The sequence below is a fragment of the Harpegnathos saltator genome, unplaced genomic scaffold (assembly GCF_003227715.2).
Source record: "Harpegnathos saltator strain DR-91 unplaced genomic scaffold, Hsal_v8.6 scaffold51, whole genome shotgun sequence".
Classification (NCBI taxonomy): domain Eukaryota; kingdom Metazoa; phylum Arthropoda; class Insecta; order Hymenoptera; family Formicidae; genus Harpegnathos; species Harpegnathos saltator.
This window is the reverse complement of record NW_020230327.1, coordinates 1,420,500-1,437,811: the sequence shown is the minus strand read 5'-3', so window position 1 is coordinate 1,437,811 and position 17,312 is coordinate 1,420,500. Positions and strand designations below refer to the sequence as shown.

General features: G+C 40.6%; 2 protein-coding genes across 8 annotated transcripts in view; one reads left to right on the top strand and one right to left on the bottom strand.

The window, feature by feature from the left end:
• Positions 1-6,182, top strand: part of Rpb8 (DNA-directed RNA polymerases I, II, and III subunit Rpb8) — a 68,502-nt gene extending 62,320 nt beyond the window's left edge. For 5 of the 6 annotated variants that reach the window (XM_019842542.2, XM_011145211.3, XM_025302730.1 and 2 more), the window contains one exon: positions 3,698-3,891. In XM_019842542.2, the coding sequence (XP_019698101.1) occupies positions 3,698-3,875 (178 nt within the window). In that variant the 3' untranslated portion in view covers positions 3,876-3,891. Of the gene's footprint in view, positions 1-3,697; positions 3,892-5,953 lie in introns of those variants that run through there. The other variant, XM_011145210.3, reaches the window with a different exon arrangement.
• Positions 6,183-7,744: 1,562 nt separating this feature from the next.
• Wdr92 (dynein axonemal assembly factor 10) lies at positions 7,745-10,455 on the bottom strand. 2 transcript variants are annotated; one of them, XR_002162860.2, is made up of 5 exons: positions 9,990-10,455; positions 9,391-9,891; positions 9,210-9,307; positions 8,549-9,098; positions 7,745-7,913 (listed from the first exon to the last, which is right to left on the bottom strand). XR_002162860.2 is itself a non-coding variant. In XM_011145209.3 (4 exons), exons 1-4 carry the CDS (start codon positions 10,254-10,256, stop codon positions 8,891-8,893), a joined length of 1,074 nt encoding a protein of 357 aa, XP_011143511.1. In that variant the 5' UTR covers positions 10,257-10,455; the 3' UTR covers positions 7,745-8,890. The 2 variants fall into 2 exon arrangements, 1 of the variants encoding a protein (XP_011143511.1); XM_011145209.3 differs by having other exon boundaries at positions 7,745-9,098.
• Positions 10,456-17,312: the final 6,857 nt, after the last annotated feature.

Here is a 17,312-nt window from a genome sequence, read left to right as displayed (position 1 = left end):
GACTGCACGGACTGCGCTCCTCTCGCCCCTCTCTCCCGTCCTCCCTCCCTCCCTCCCTCCCTCCTGCCGTCGTTGCTGTGTCGTTGATGCAGTCGCACTGGCAGCGGTGGCGGACGCCGCTCAGTTGCTGCTGTTTAATCACGCTGAATAATCGATGTCGACGTCGCCGCCGCCGTCGCCGCAATCGCGCACCGCACTGCACCGCGCCGCGCTGCGCTGCGCGACGTTCTCGCTCGCTCTCTCTCTCTCTCGCTCTCTCTCTCTCGCTCTCTCTCTCTCTCTCTCGCTCTCTCGCTCTCGCGGTATTCCCGACTCGAGTCGCGGAAGAGTGCATCTGCGCCGCGATTTTTCTCTCCGCCGTATCTCGCGATCTCTCTCTCTCTCTCTCTCTCTCTCTCTCTTTCTCGCCATCTTGCCGGGAGCTGGACGCTTCTCGGGCCCGCTTCGTAATTTTCCGCTCGGTACGCGCTCCGTACGTGGGCAGACGTCGATAATTGGATCTCTCTCTCTCTCTCTCTCTCTCTCTCCCCTGCGCGATCATGGTGGATTGCCGCGACATTTTAGTGCACTCGTGGTGAGACTCGCGTGCGGGACGACACGGCAGCGACGGGCTAGTGCGACGATGTAATTTCGTGAACTCGTGACCTCGAGCACGCTCGCGCATCCCAGGGAATCGCGGCAGCGATCGATGCCTCGTTCCGCAACGCGCGCTCTCGGGACCGAAGGATCTTACAAGGACGTGTCTTTGGATTTTGCTTCCTCTTGCTTTCGTTGTTCGCGCTCACGTGCCGGTACAGCATAAAAGTTGCTGCAATATTGCCGCAATGTTGCTGCAATATTGCCGCAATGTTGCTGCGATATTACAGCAATGTTTCCGCAACTTTTGTGCTGCATTGTTGTGGGTGCTTTCAATTTCGGCTTGTCCCTTGGCGTTGTGTGTATTTAGCGTGCCCACGGGAAGGGGGGGCGGGGTTTTCTTGTTGATAAATAAATGTTGGATGTGGGAAAGTCGCGTTAGATCGCGATAGACCAACAGTCGGCCCCGGGTCGTTTTTCCAGTAGCGAACCGCAGAGCGAGATCGACCGTTCCACTTGCAAGATATCGAATGTTATAGCACCAATCGTTACGTCCTTGAATAACAACGTAGTGCGGCGAGGTGGTGGTACGACGAGAGTCTGCTCGACGAATGCGAGAATCCATATCGGTCGCGGAGTGAAGGCGCGTGTGCACAACTACACGCGATAATCCGTCACGCTTCTTCGGACGTCTCACGCGAGTTCGAATTTCGCCGATTATCTTGGCGAATGAGATCAGGAGGAGGAATAGGAGAATCCGCCTTATCGCCGCAAATCAAATTCGCTCGGATGCGTCCGTGCGCGAAAACCAGTCACGGGAAAGTGTCTCGCGCCTCTCGCCGCCTGACTCGCGAGCGGAATAATTTTGCTCGCTGTTTCTCTTCGAGCACACGACGAACAGTTTACACGTAGAATCGCCGATGTGACGCAAATAGTAGTTGAAAGTAAGTAAGAGATCCCTGTACCTCGGAAGTAACGTTGCTGACTAGAGAGAGAGAGTAACGCCCTTGAGATTCACCGGCGGCTCTCTAAAAAGATTAACCGTCTGCAAGCATCGAGCAAGGGAGGGGGGGGATAGAGAGAGAGAGAGAGAGAGAGAGAGAGAGAGAGAGAGAGAGAGAGAGAGGCGTGCGTTAACGTGGCTCGCATGTTAGCACGACGAAGCGACGCGTCCCGACGCCGGAGCGTCGCGGCACCGGGGACAGTGCCTGCTATTATTAGAAGCGTCGTCCTCTTCTCGTTTCGCGCTTCGAGAGGAAAATAGCATCAGCTGACATCCTTCTGGAACACGCCGCTGGTTCGGCCGAGAAAAGGCCCTCGCGGCTCCTCGCGCTGGCCGCGCGCCGTTTTCACTGAGGAGAGGCAGTAGTGGCTTTTTGTTGTCCCCAAGAAAGTGAGAAGGACCAAGGAAGAGGGAGGGAGGGACGGAGGGGGGGGGGTGTTCGAAGAAATTAAAATTCACCGGGTGCGCGACGCAATACGGGATTAACGTCAATCATGAGCTGCATTCACATTCGGTCGCGTCCCGTCGCGAGGCGGAGATTTAATTAGTCGTGCCGCTAATCGCGAGTGGCTCGCGAGTGTTGTTACATAAGTTGGTGTGTTTTACACTTTTAACCCCTTGTCCTGTAGTATATCGCGTGAGACACGCGATATACTTTGCGGGCCAAGCATAGGAAACACTAGTAAGACTCGTGGTTGAATCTCTGCGTGTTTTTCGATCTCAATCTTCTGCGTCTGCGACTTGCGTCTTGTGACTTGCGATTCGTGTAGACCGGCCACTACCACAGCTGCAACTTCACCACCTTCATCACTTTCGCACGTGCTGTTGCGACTTTTCAATATCATCATAGCGCAAGGGGTTGTTAACTTGTGACGGCGAGTTAACCGTCATTGACTGATCGCGCACGCTGTTCTCTCGCGGGTATTTAAAATAGCGATTTATGATGTTGTACGTGGGTGAAACGCAAGCCATCGACAAGAGGTGGGGTCGGGGGGGGAGGGGAGAAAGGGGTACAGAGGAGACGAACAAGCGAGCGAGCATGAGAGAGGAGGAGGGGAAGGGGCAAAGAGAATGCGGAAACTAACGGATAAGTGAGAGGAAAAAAAGAGAGAAAATGCATGAGAGAGAGAGAGAGAGAGGGGGGGGGAAGAGAGAGAAAGAGACGAGCGGAAGCAAGCCAATATAAGATTACAGGGCAGTTGGGGCTCGTGCCAGATGCGCGTTTACACGGGCCCTGAATACTGTAAATGCACTATCTGGTACGACATCTCTTCTGTCGCCGGCATCAGCGACGGAGTGATACAACGATCGATTTTTAGTTTAATGTCATAGTGTAAATAAGTGCGTATACACGACGGAGGAGATCACAGCACGAGTTACGCGCGTACGAACTATACGAACAATCTCCGCTGCGAGAAGCGCGAACGAACAACGATTGTATGCGACTACCGTCGTCGTTCAGAGGTTGTCCCTCTGGGAGTTGGTTGTCGTCGGAAGGGAACGCAGCGAATTTAGAGCGTCCCTTGGGGAAGTCTCGTTATTTTGCGTACTCGAGGAATAATTCTAATTATAACAGCGCGAGAAGTAAATTTTAAGCTAGTGTGGCTCCCGTGCTTGACGGCGCTTCGAGGACGACCGATTTATTTCCGAGTCCGCCGATCTCACCAATGGCAGCAGCCGCCAATTTGGCTCGGCCTATCTTTAGTAACAAATGCTTGTTCTAATAAAAATTTAATAATCTTCAGTTTTGACGCGGAAGCATGTTCGGACTAGTAATCAGCGACGGGGCACGAGCGACTGTTGGACACGGAAACTCGTTGGAATCTCTCGAGCAAGTCGACGACGAGTTGCGCCGCGATTAGCGTGAAGTCGATCGTTAATTGCCGGCGCTCGTTAATCGTGCATCGCGATAAATAAAATCTCGCCGACGGAACTGTGTTTGCCAAGCGTCGCTTTTTGCCGCTCCGTTTTCTTCATTGTGCGATGTATACGCTCTCTGTGAGAGAGGGGGGAGGGATGTATTATCGAAGCGACGAGTGTTGTGCGCTGCGTCTCGACGAGCGTTTCTACTTATTCCTTATCTCTTTCCGTGTTTGATTTCTTTCTGGATTTCATCAGCGGTAACAACGAAACTTCCCGAGTAGCTGATGTCTGTCTGGTCGTCTTTAACGAGGGGCTCGTTAACGGTGGAAAACGTTGCGTATACGTAACGATTATGCGTGCACGCATACATGCACGTCGTTTGTATGTCACAGGATCACATATTGTATTTCGAATGACAATAAAAATCATCTGATGCGTTCCTCATTTAATTTCACCAGCGCCTTTATTAGCGGATAACTTGTGGCAGTTTGACAAAACGGTTCATTTCGTGTAGCGTTCAGAAATTCTCTCCTGCGTCGTCGTTTGTGCTTGCGACGAAGATAATCGAGAGGAACGGGCGAATTTCCCGGCGCATTCCAACGACGATCTTATTTAAAATTCTAACGACGCGAGATTATATGTCGAGTGTTTGCATTTTTTCTCGACTCTGTCACATTGCGTTATTATCACGACCATTTTTCCTTCTTCTAATATCGTCAAGAGTTTACCGCTGCGATTATTTATTGTTAAAATTTAATTTTCAATTAACCGAAACAGAGTCCAATAACGAGTTATTAGCCGAAAGTCCGGGAACTTTAATTGACAGAAGTTGCATCTCAATCGTTTCATCCGCGTTGGCCATCGTAACAAACGTAGAAATCTGAAAGAAAAATACAAATCGTCGAGGAAGAGATTCCTCGAAAGTTTCAGACGGAACGTTTCATACGAAACATCAAAAGGGAAACTGTGATCCTTCTCATTTGCCACGATTATTCTAAAACACTTCTAAAACTCAGATTTAACGCGAAGTTGAACGGAGTAAAATCAGTTGGTGCAATTTGAAGTCATCGTAGATGACACGGGTAAATTTGTTGGACGAAATCGACAAATCTGAACGATTAAATTTACAATTTGGCTGGCGTTACGCTTGGTGCTATGTTTAATAAGACCTAAAGATACGACACATGAGACAGATTAAGATTGTCTGAGACGCGATGATGAGAGTAGAAGAGGAAATGAGAGAAGAAAGAGAAGCAGGGAAAGGGGGGGAGGAGAGAGAGAGAGAGAGAGAGCGCGCGCAAGCGGAAGCCCGAAATACTGGGTTAAAAATAATTGACTCTTATAGGGACGGTCTCTTATATAGTGCCAGAGATTCGTCAGAGGCGCAAGGTCAATCGATCGCGGGAGACCTGGTAAACACGTGCGAGTATTCCCGTCGGTTAGGTATTCGCATTTTCCTCTCGCCTCTTTCGCAAACACACGCGAGAGTCGCGCGCGCGCGCGAAATCTGGATCCGGGCGAGGCGTTTTCGCGTAAGTATCGCGCATATTGGCGTCGCCCGTTCTGCAGAGTCCTCCAACCTTCGTCTTGCGTACGGCACTGATGTCACATTCGCGAACGTCTCGTTCGTCGAGAGGTAATTACGTCTGCCGCGTAATAAGAGGATGCGTTTTAAGGTCGAGACTTCGAAGCAAGAACAATGTCACGCGTATGAGGTTAGATCTGGGAAGACGAAGAATGACACGGTTCATGTGAGGCCCCAAGTCGCAGGATGACATCAATGGTTTGTTCCGAGATGTCGGTATCGATTACGTAAGCAATCGATAGTCTCCGTTGCTGATCGGTTGGAGAGATAGAGAGAGAGAGAGAGAGAGAGAGAGAGAGAGAGAGAGAGAGTTAGCGGTGTTCCGTTGTTATGCAGCGCGCGTGACTGTTTCGGCGTTTGACTGGGAAGTGTGTAATTGGTTCCTCCCGAAACTGAACCTCGCAATCTGTGAAGGCAACGTATTCACAGACCTCGCAAAACAACGGACTTGCTGCGAGGGTTTAATTTCTGGCGTGTGCATCATGAGGGTGCAGGGCACGAGTAGAAGATGGCTTACCGAGGTTCTGGACGACGTATTTCGAAGTATCTTCAGCGGAAGATACATCTTTCTGTCCTAATCGTTCAAAGGGAGAAGTTCCTTTAGCGATCGGCATGTTGGCAGTGTGGTTAGCTGGTTGTGTCGTTGATCTAGCACGACCGCTATCGGCACTGCAATTATGACGATCGCAAGCCTGCAAGCGGGAGGAGCACTGACGCTAACACGACCTCAGTAAGGACAACGATTTCGCTCCAGAACGCGAGAATCACTTGATCGCTCAAGAATTTTGTAACAACAAAGCGATGTACCCGAGTCGACTAATTAGTACCGCCTTAGCGATATATTTTCTCTTCACCGAAGTAGTTTTAAGTGTGAGATGCGTGACACGGCCTCATGATTGATCGTGCTCTTTCCATTTTGTTTCTAGATCAGCCTACGTATCCTTTGGAGGTCTGCTGATGAGGCTTCAAGGTGACGCGAACAACCTGCACGGCTTCGAGATCGACCAATATATGTATTTACTGATGAAGAAACTGGCATTTTAAAGTCACGTTAAAGATATTTCATAGACTGAAAAAACTTTTCATTACTGTTTGTACGTCAAAGTGAGTTTGTGGAGAGCAGAACATCTATAGTAAATATTTTACTATAAAATAAATAAAATAAAAAAAAAGAATATATAAACTTTATCGCAATATAGTCTTTTTTTATTTCTTCATCTTCCGATACTTTTTGAAATTATTTTTGGTAGATTGATCACAGAATTCTAGCGCATAAAGCAGTAATGTGTGCATGTTAATCAATTGTGTGTTAATCAATTCATCAATTGTGAAATTTCTTTAATATGTCAACAATTGCTGTGATAATAATATTTTTCATCAAAAATAGATACATAATTAATTTATGTCTAACTTATATCAAAGTTATATCTTGGAATACAAATAGAAAAATATCAATCTATAAATTTATATTTTCCTGTAATACTTCATAATGAATAATGTATCGGGAAAACTACGGAGAGAAGGATTCCCTTGTTTGCACACTGATAATATGGCTATTTTGATGAGGGGGACCTTTTTTGTAACCTCCAGGTACTAGTTGAATAAAATTCTGAGGTTTGTTGAGAATTGCGAGATCAAGAGCGTGATGGTAACTTAACCTGTCCAAGACCAACGTTGTGGTTTTAATGGAAAATGACACAAACTAGTGTCTAGCAAACCACTTAGGACACTTAGAGACAAGGTAATACCTTTCAGTACTTAGGAGTCATATTAAATGCTCGGCTGGAGATGCAACATCTTGTAGATAATCTTAATAAATCTTAATACTCCATGTGGGTCTATAAAGAATCAAGAAAAATCTCGGGTCTGGGTCCTTAGGAAGTGATGTTACCTAAATTATCATACGATCGGGCAGCCAGGGTGGTCCAGGGTGAGTAGGGTGGGAGTAAAGAGAGCTCGCCGCAAAGCCTCGAGGATAATTATCCGAGGGCTGCTATTACCTCGTAATATCTGAGGTATTACGAAGTCATAGCGTGTGGATCTTGGACGTTGACCAAATCGTCAAGGAGTCTACCGCACCAAGTGCGCCATCAAAGCACGAAAATAGGAGCCCAGCTTTTGCATGCTATGTGAATATACTCTGTACTGTGTTGACGTGCCGGTGGACGCGCACGCGATGGATCTATGTAAGATACATACATCTCGCTGGTACAAGCTAGCCGACTGATATCTAGGATACTTCCAGAATAATCTGCCTTGTCTTGCTTCAATTAACACGTATGTTCGCGATATCCCATCAACCCAGCAGACACAGATATACAGCTGTCGAGTTGTAATATAACCGAGTGTAACACGAAAATACAACCAAGTTCAAGTCGCGAGAAACACGCACGTTAGGTGTAATTTTCCATTCGTGCGAAAGTATAGTCGGTTAATAGACACAATGCGCAATTAAAGTGTTATATCGTAACGGAACTATTTTAATCGTGCTTCTGTTAATAAAGCTGGCCAATATTAGCTGACGTCAGTGAAATTGCTTTGAATTTTAGGGAATATAATAAAGACAGTAGAGATGTGTAAACATTGGATTGGGGATTACTGAAGGAAACTGAACGGCATATTGTATCACGTGTTTGGACATTCGTATAAATCTCTGATAGGCACTATCTCTTGCACATGTCCGATGGATACATCAATCGCATCAAGATTATAAAACATGAGACGCAGTATTCACATTTATTACATCGACTACCGCTTAAATTTCATATACAAAGCAGCCAAATATCAGCTAAAGCTGATGAAGACCAATGATCAAGTTGATGACCAAACGTGCCAAAGTTGCGAAAGTTACGAAATATTCACTCGCCCGCTTTGAAGTTGTTAAACCTGCAAGTGGGTATTCTATTGTCGCTCGAAGACCAGATAGACGTAATTTTATTAAAGACAATTATCACAAGGTGCATAGCAAATAGCAAAAAGTTTCCGAGAGATTTGCAACGTACAGCTTGTCGCGATAACAACCGTTTGACTCGCGAGTGCAGAGTGCAGTTAAAGCAAACGGGCTTAAAGTGTAGAAAGTGTAGAAGCGAGGTGAATACGTGCTCGATAACGGCAGTAACATAATATCGCGACGCAGACACGGCAGACTCAGCGACGGATAATTTATGTAATTAAAATCGAGATATTCATGACCTTGTGTGCATGCTTGCGCTCGAGTTGTATGCTGCGTTCTCGTGCGTTGCATCGGAAGTGTATGCGCTACGTGGGCCGTGCGTGCCTGAAATGGCGGACGTACGACGATTGCGTAACGCTCGCGCGCGACCGAACAAGATGGCTGATGCTTAATAAGGGTCCGATCCTAAATAGATTGGCCCAATGACATATAATTCGCTTTTGTCCGCCGCCATTCGCTATTGCGTAATAAACTTCGCGCCCGCGTGCGCACGAGAAATCGATATCTCGAGCTCAGCTTTCAGAGCGCCGAAGCGATATCTGGCGGAGGATGTTGTGAACTTCCTTACGCGCGGCTTTCGAATTCTGTTAATAGGCCTTAGATTCTTCGACCTGCACACGAATTGCAAAGAGGATTTTACAATCGAATTGAAGTAACGCATAGTTGTCAATTTGAGTTTTTCTTGTCAAGATCCACGCTTTTTCTTTCCATATATATATATCTGCAAACGAGAAAATATTACGAATATCTGACTACCAGATGTGTGACGAGTTTCATCGCAAGCAAATCCGACTGAGATTTAATTTGGGCGTAAATAATATCAAAAGGACCAATTTAAAACGAATTCAAATCTTTTGTCATAAATATATAAAATATTTATTTATATATATATCCTCTCCGATTTATTTAATCAATATGTGTTCAATTTCGTAGTGATGATAACACGTAAGCATTGATCAAACGAAGTGCAAACACCAAGTCCTTGTTTGTCTGGACACCAATCCAATGAATTAATAGGTTGCGATGAAAGCGTGTAATTCTGCACTAGATCGACGTTACCAACAACTCCTTGCTCGATTCCGTCAGCGTCAGTAGTTTTCCTCTTCTCTGGATAATTACTATAGAATGATTGATATTAATCAATTTCTAATGTATACCTTTTCGGTACCACGAACATGAAATATAATTGCAATATGGTTCAGAAACATATTTATATTAAATATATTTACTATTTCCAAAGACAAAAAGTTCCACTGCCGCCACAGGTCGCGAATAATTCTCGATTTTGTGGTAAATGCCTGACTAGCCATATTGTCGATTTGTGAGCCTGAAATTATGCAATCAGTGTCATAAACTAATAGTTCACGATTCATATCTAATGAATATAAATCTAGATATTGGATATCAGACCTTTTCAACAAGATAGGCAAAGCCTTTCTTTGGATGCTGAGTTCTTAAATCAAATAAATAAAATTTGGATTCAAGTGTAGTGGCAACTAATTTGTTCATAAGAATGTCGCTTCTGTCAAATTCTAGACTGCAAACTCCATTTTTCAGATTGCTCTCCCATCTCACTGACATTGTTTTCAAGTCAAACATTTTGACATCACCATTGTCGTATCCTGCAGCTACAACTCTCTCTTCGGAATTATAAGAATTGCCGAATGCAACTGACCAGCAGTCTCGCTGGTTTTCACCTTCTTTGGCTTTCATGATAGCAACTGGTCGGTCTTTTTGTCTGGGATCCCATACTTTTACACTACCATCCCTGGATCCTGTTACTATTTCAGGTGCGCCACATCCTACATTAACACCAGCTACGCCATCAATGGCATTTATGATCTGCTTATGAGCATCAACGCTGTAAACTGGGATTGAAGGATCTTCCAAATTGTAGATGTTTAATTTCCCCTGTAAAATAATTTATTTGTTATTCATGTATCACATGAACGCTATACAACATTGGATACAGATATAGAATGTAGCTATTTATTGAAATAAAAACGAACCTTGAAATCACCGGTAGCTAAATGTCTATCTCGAAGACTGGAAGCTTTGAACGTGCCGCACTTCATCTGATTAGATCTCTCAATGTCCTTGATCAACTTTAATTCGCCACTGGATACTTCGTAGATTTGTATGATACCGGTACCTCTGGGTCGTGCGCCCATCACTACAAACTTCGCGCTGCATGGTATCCATTTGACGTCAAACAGTGAGTAGTCCACTGATTTCTCGATGTGACATATTATTTGCGGTTTTGAAAGCTTGTCCATATCAACGTCGAAGGTTTCCTTGCATCTGTAACTACTGTCACAAGAGTGTTTCTTGTTCTTATTTTGAGGAAATATCGATCATTTTCGAGCATGGCAACATGACAACGGTAACAACAAACGAGTGGATTGAATTTTATGGGAGATCCATACAGTTCAGTTCGGTATATGGCTTTAGGTAGACGGGTGTACCCATACGCCATTCTCAAGCAGGGAGATCCATACACAGTGCCTAATGTTTATAGATTAAGCCCTAAACACAATGCCAGGCAACAGGCAATAAGAATAAAAATAGACCAATCACACAATCGATTATTACAAGAATAATCTATTGTGATTGGTCTATTTTTATTCTTATTGCCTGTTGCCTGGCATTGTGTTTAGGGCTTTAGCTTTGACTGAATAATTATGTAATTACCTATTTCCTAGCTTCAGGGATGAACTGAATAATATGACTATCCTGGAAAGCAGAACACTAAATTTGTAGCGATTTTATTGGCTTCGTGTCATCTAGTGATAATTGGTAACCAATGAAATGGCTCTATGTCGACACAAGTTGTGTAAATGCCAGCAGCTAAAAACACTAGTGCACTAGGAAATTGTTTTAACATTTATTAGATCTGGAGATTCCAGAATTTATTAATTATTTGAGGGGAAATAAAATAAAATAAAATATTTCAAATATTATTAAGACCGAATATTATTCATAATATATAACATTCAATATACATATACAGGGTATATAAAAAGTACTGGGACAGACATAAGTTGTATGGTTCAAGCAGAGAAGAAGCTGAGAGCGGCCAACACAGCGTTTTCAGCGACACCGATTTTTCGCACTGGAAATGGGCGCCATCTGCATCCATTTTGAGAGGAGAACTACGATGCTGCATCCACTTTTAGGTCTCAGTGGTAAAATCTGCATGTGGTGGAAGTCCGTGCTACATCTACTTTCAGGCGGTTTATGTCCGTGCTGTAACCATAGTTACTATCTCTATGCCAGACAATAGGCCTGTTCGTTTTGTCTGCACTGCTGAACTGGTGCAACAAGTTGAAGTGAGAAAATCTACGTTTGTTTCACTTTAACTTAATGCACTAATTAATAAACAGTGCAGACAAAACGAACAGGCCTTATGCCCGAAGGTTTAAAAAGAGGGGGGAGGGGGAGCAGGAAAAATAAAAGTACATATTAAATATTAAATCCTCTACATACATGTTGCCGTATCAAAGTCTCCTGTATAATAAACGATTTGATACGTCTCGAGACGTATGATGTATCGTTGCTCGTGTCCCGTTCCCTTCGTCCTGCTTCTCAATACAGCATCCCGTCCGCTCTGGACATTCGCTCGTGGCACTGACAGTGGCCGTCGGTGAGCATTCGATCCGCTCGGAGGAGCACATGTTAATTAACGCGACGAGACTCCGATTATAAATATCCCGCGAGTCGACGAAATATTTGAACTTTTAAAAAAAGCATCAAAGAAAATCACGTTGATGTTGTCATGGGTGAAATCTCACCCTGGTATATATTTTTTTATTTTCGAAATAAAAAAAGCCAAACGAATGCAATTAAATATTATTTATTATCATTGAATATTAGATGAAAAGTAGAAGAGTTATTGTCCGCAGCGGATAATCTAACATTTAATAAGAACGAGACAAAATTCGCATGAGATGAAATTCCACTCTTTAACGCTACCATGACCTTTAATTATTCTCCGAAAACGGCGTTACAACAACTTTGACATTCTGTACAATTAGTTGCTAACATATTTTCTAAACGTACACATTTTTACTTTTAGAAGTTTATGTACATATATTATAAAAACTTATATTATGTACATAATATATATCTTAAAAAAGAAAATAATTTGAATTTGAGATTTCTGAAAATATTAAGTTAAATATACAATAATCATATATATATGTTAGGTTTCTCAGTTGGCGCTACTGTTCTAATATATCACTTCTTTTGTACAGTAGAAAAGTGTTGCAGAGTTTTATTATAGTTATAAGTTTTACTTGTAAAAACTTATGTACACATATATACAATAAAAACAAATAATTTGAGTTTGATACTTCTAAAAATAACACAATACGTGTTGCGCTTGTACTTGGCGCTTTTCTTTTACCTTTTTGTTTAAAAAGGTAAGTTTTATATAATATTAAATATATACGTACGTTTCACGTATAACGTGATTGACTTGGAGTACTCCGTGCCCACGATGTTATTCATAGCGACGCATTCATACTTTCCCTGATCTGTTACATCGGATTCGATAATCTGCAAGGCACCTGAAACATAAAATGTGATATTCTCGAACAGCGTCCCTCTCAGGATTTTCTTGTCCAAAGAAAGATCAATGGTGCGATCGCAGATCTCGTGTATGTCATGTCAAAATAGAGACAGTTTGAATTCAGCGTAATATGATTCTTGGAACAGACGTAAATAATTATTGTGAAGTTTGAAGCGACTCTCTCTCTCAGGCATGCTTTGAAAACACGAGTTGTTTTCATTTTCAGCTAACGGACGACGCAGGCATCAACACTGATCGGCAAGGTGGGGGGTAACCGTGCCTTCCCGATTGTTTGTTTTCGTACGCTTATATATGACTCCGTGATTGCGGAAAGGACATTGCGCCTCGGGCCGACGAACAACGCGCATGCCGCGACGCAGAGTAATCGGTTAATACGCGTTTCTTTGTCCCCGAATCTTACTTGCGCGAGTGTTAGAGCTAGAGTCAGTGTCATCGCCAGTGCTACGATGGAGTATCCGGGGGTGCTGCGACGGAGTAACCAGAAGGAGGACGTCGGATCGAGAAGTCAGGATGGACAGAGGACTTGGAGCGCGCCGAGAGATGTGGACAGCGATACATCTTGTATGGTATTCGAGGTACCTCGAGTCATTATTATTACGCAGGATTTTTCTGATTTTAACGGACCTTACTCGAAGTAAGGACATACCCGAGTCGAAATTAGATCAGCATTCATAGTTTACCATCTGAAAAATGATAAAATAGCTTGAGATTTGATTATTCGTTAACCTAATTTCACGTAACATGAGTTCTACATTTCTTTTCTCATAAAATATGAATGTCTATTCAAGCAAGATTGCTGAGGCAAGCTAAGGTTTATGAATACAAATTTTTAATTATGTTCTCAATAAAAAGTTGCACATAATTTAGAAAACTATGAGTAATGATCTTAGAATCTGATATACATTTTACAAATGTTGATTTTTATCCGTCTAATAATGCTCAGATTGCTGTTTTCGTTTAGAATCTGCTAGAATGTTCGTTTCTCATTCTTGTTTATCTTTCTTATTGTACCGAATCTGAATTAAAATCTCTATTAGTGAAACAGCATTATTAGACATAACCGTTGTCTTTTTGCAGCTTCAGCTCTTTTGAGAGCTACAATTCTCATCATTCTCATTAGAAAAAAGAAAAGAAAAAAAGAGAAGAAAAAAGGAAAAAAGAACTTTAAGAATGATGAGAATAAAAAGTGTTTTTCATCTTCCCATTTCCTCTAATTCTTATATGATTATTTAATCCTTATATATTTATCTCACGCGCAGTTCTAACAAAGGCAGTTCTATTTACGTTTTTATCTTTGTTCTCTTTCTTGCGCTGTTAAGCGAATATATAACCAACATCAACAAAAATTGCTCATTTAAATTAAGAATATAAGGATTAAGTACATATACATTATCGAGATCAACGAGTATTAAATAATTGCGGAATATGTCGCTGTTGAAGACTCATCATGGGCGAGACTGCGAGAGTAGCCAGATGTAACGTTCAGGTAGGACAAAGCTTGTTCACTATTGCGCATCTAGATATTCTGCATTGATTTTTCAAATTGAATGCAATTTGCAGGATCAATGTAGAATTAATATTTCGACTCGGGAAAGACTTTTTTTTTTTATCAAATCCTAACTTGTAGAAAACTATTGATTTGAATGTCGGCAAGAAAAACGTCAAATCTTTTGCGACGATGGAATTAAACAGCAATATAAATTTTTATTTACGATATTAATCGATATTCGATTTCCGGTACTGATATACTTCCTCATTTCTCTATAAGAGAAGAAAAAATTAATACGAATCGTTCGTTTATATATCCGAGTTAATTTGTTGAATAAATTAGAGGGGTAAGTACCTGAAAAATGAGAACGAATTGTCATTGCACTTGGACAATTTTCTGACACTGATTTACGGTATTGATCGATATTCGATTTTCGGTACTGATTTACTCTTTCATTTCTCTATAAGAAAAAAAATTCATACGAATCGTTCATTTATCCGCGTTAATTTGATGAATAAATTAAATATTGATCGGTCTTCAATTTTCGGCACTGATTTATTCCCTCATTTCTTTATAAGACAAGAAAAATTGATACGAATCATTCGTTTATTTGTTGAGTAAATTAGAGGGATAAATACCTGAAAAATGAGAACAAATTGTCATTGTACTAGGACAATTTTCTGACACTGATTTACGGTATTGATCGATATTCGATTTTCGGTACTGATTTACTCTTTCATTTCTCTATAACAACAAAAAAATTCATACGAATCGTTCATTTATCCGCGTTAATTTGATGAATAAATTAAATATTGATCGGTCTTCAATTCTCGGTACTGACTGGTTCTTTAATTTCTTTATAAGAGAATAAAAATTGATACAAATCGTTCTTTTATCCGACTTAATTTGTTGAGTAAATTAGTGGGGTAAGTACCTGCAAGATGAGAACAACTTGTCATTGCATTTAGACAATTTTTTAACGCTGATTTATAGTATTGATCAATATCCGGATTTCGGTACTGATTTAGTCTTTGATTTCTCTATAAAAGAAAAAAAGATTGATACAAATTGTTCATTTATCCGCGTTAATTTGATAAAAAAATTAGATGTTGAACGGTCTTCGATTTTCGGTACTGATTTATTTTCTCATTGTTTTATAAGACAAAAAGAATTGATACGAATCGTTTGTTTATCCGAGTTAATTTGTTAAATAAGATTAGAGGGGTAAGTACCTGAAAAATGAGAACAAATTGTCATTGCACTTGGACAATTTTCTGACACTGATTTACGGTATTGATCGATATTCGATTTTCGGTACTGATTTACTCTTTCATTTCTCTATAACAACAAAAAAATTCATACGAATCGTTCATTTATCCGCGTTAATTTGATGAATAAATTAAATATTGATCGGTCTTCAATTCTCGGTACTGACTGGTTCTTTAATTTCTTTATAAGAGAATAAAAATTGATACAAATCGTTCTTTTATCCGACTTAATTTGTTGAGTAAATTAGTGGGGTAAGTACCTGCAAGATGAGAACAACTTGTCATTGCATTTAGACAATTTTTTAACGCTGATTTATAGTATTGATCAATATCCGGATTTCGGTACTGATTTAGTCTTTGATTTCTCTATAAAAGAAAAAAAGATTGATACAAATTGTTCATTTATCCGCGTTAATTTGATAAAAAAATTAGATGTTGAACGGTCTTCGATTTTCGGTACTGATTTATTTTCTCATTGTTTTATAAGACAAAAAGAATTGATACGAATCGTTTGTTTATCCGAGTTAATTTGTTAAATAAGATTAGAGGGGTAAGTACCTGAAAAATGAGAACAAATTGTCATTGCACTTGGACAATTTTCTGACACTGATTTACGGTATTGATCGATATTCGATTTTCGGTACTGATTTACTCTTTCATTTCTCTATAACAACAAAAAAATTCATACGAATCGTTCATTTATCCGCGTTAATTTGATGAATAAATTAAATATTGATCGGTCTTCAATTCTCGGTACTGACTGGTTCTTTAATTTCTTTATAAGAGAATAAAAATTGATACAAATCGTTCTTTTATCCGACTTAATTTGTTGAGTAAATTAGTGGGGTAAGTACCTGCAAGATGAGAACAACTTGTCATTGCATTTAGACAATTTTTTAACGCTGATTTATAGTATTGATCAATATCCGGATTTCGGTACTGATTTAGTCTTTGATTTCTCTATAAAAGAAAAAAAGATTGATACAAATTGTTCATTTATCCGCGTTAATTTGATAAAAAAATTAGATGTTGAACGGTCTTCGATTTTCGGTACTGATTTATTTTCTCATTGTTTTATAAGACAAAAAGAATTGATACGAATCGTTTGTTTATCCGAGTTAATTTGTTAAATAAGATTAGAGGGGTAAGTACCTGAAAAATGAGAACAAATTGTCATTGCACTTGGACAATTTTTTGACACTGATTTATGGTATTAATCGATATTCGATTTTTGGTACTTATTTACTCTTTCATTTCTCTATAAGAAAACAGAAAATTAATACGAATCGTTCATTTATCCGCGTTAATTTAATGAATAAATTAAATATTGATCGGCCTTCGAATTTCGGTACTGATTTATTCTCTCATTTCTTTATAAGAGAAGAAAAATTGAATAAGAATCGTTCTTTTATCCGACTTAATTTGTTGAGTAAATTAGTGGGGTAAGTACCTGCAAGATGAAAACAACTTGTCATTGCACTTGGACAATTTTCTTGACATTGATTTACGGTATTGATCAATCTTCGGTTTTCGTTACTGATTTATTTTCTCATTTTTTTATAAGGCAAAAGAAATTGATACGAATCGTTCGTTTACCCGAGTTAATTTGTTAAATAAGATTAGAGGGGTAAGTACCTGAAAAATGAGAACAAATTGTCATTGCACGTGGGCAATTTTTTGACACTGATTTATGGTATTAATCGATATTCGATTTTCGGTACTGATTTTACTCTTTCATTTCTCTATAAGAAAGCAGAAAATTAATACGAATAGTTCATTTATTCGCTTAAATTTGATCAAAAAATTAGATATTGATCGGTCTTCGGTTTTCCGTACTGATTTATTCTCCTATTTCTTTATAGGAAAAGAAAAATTGATACGGATCGTTCGTTTAACCGAGTTAATTTATTGAGTAAATTAGAGGGGTAAGTACCTGAAAAATGAGAACAAATTGTCATTGCACTTGGACAATCTTCTGACACTG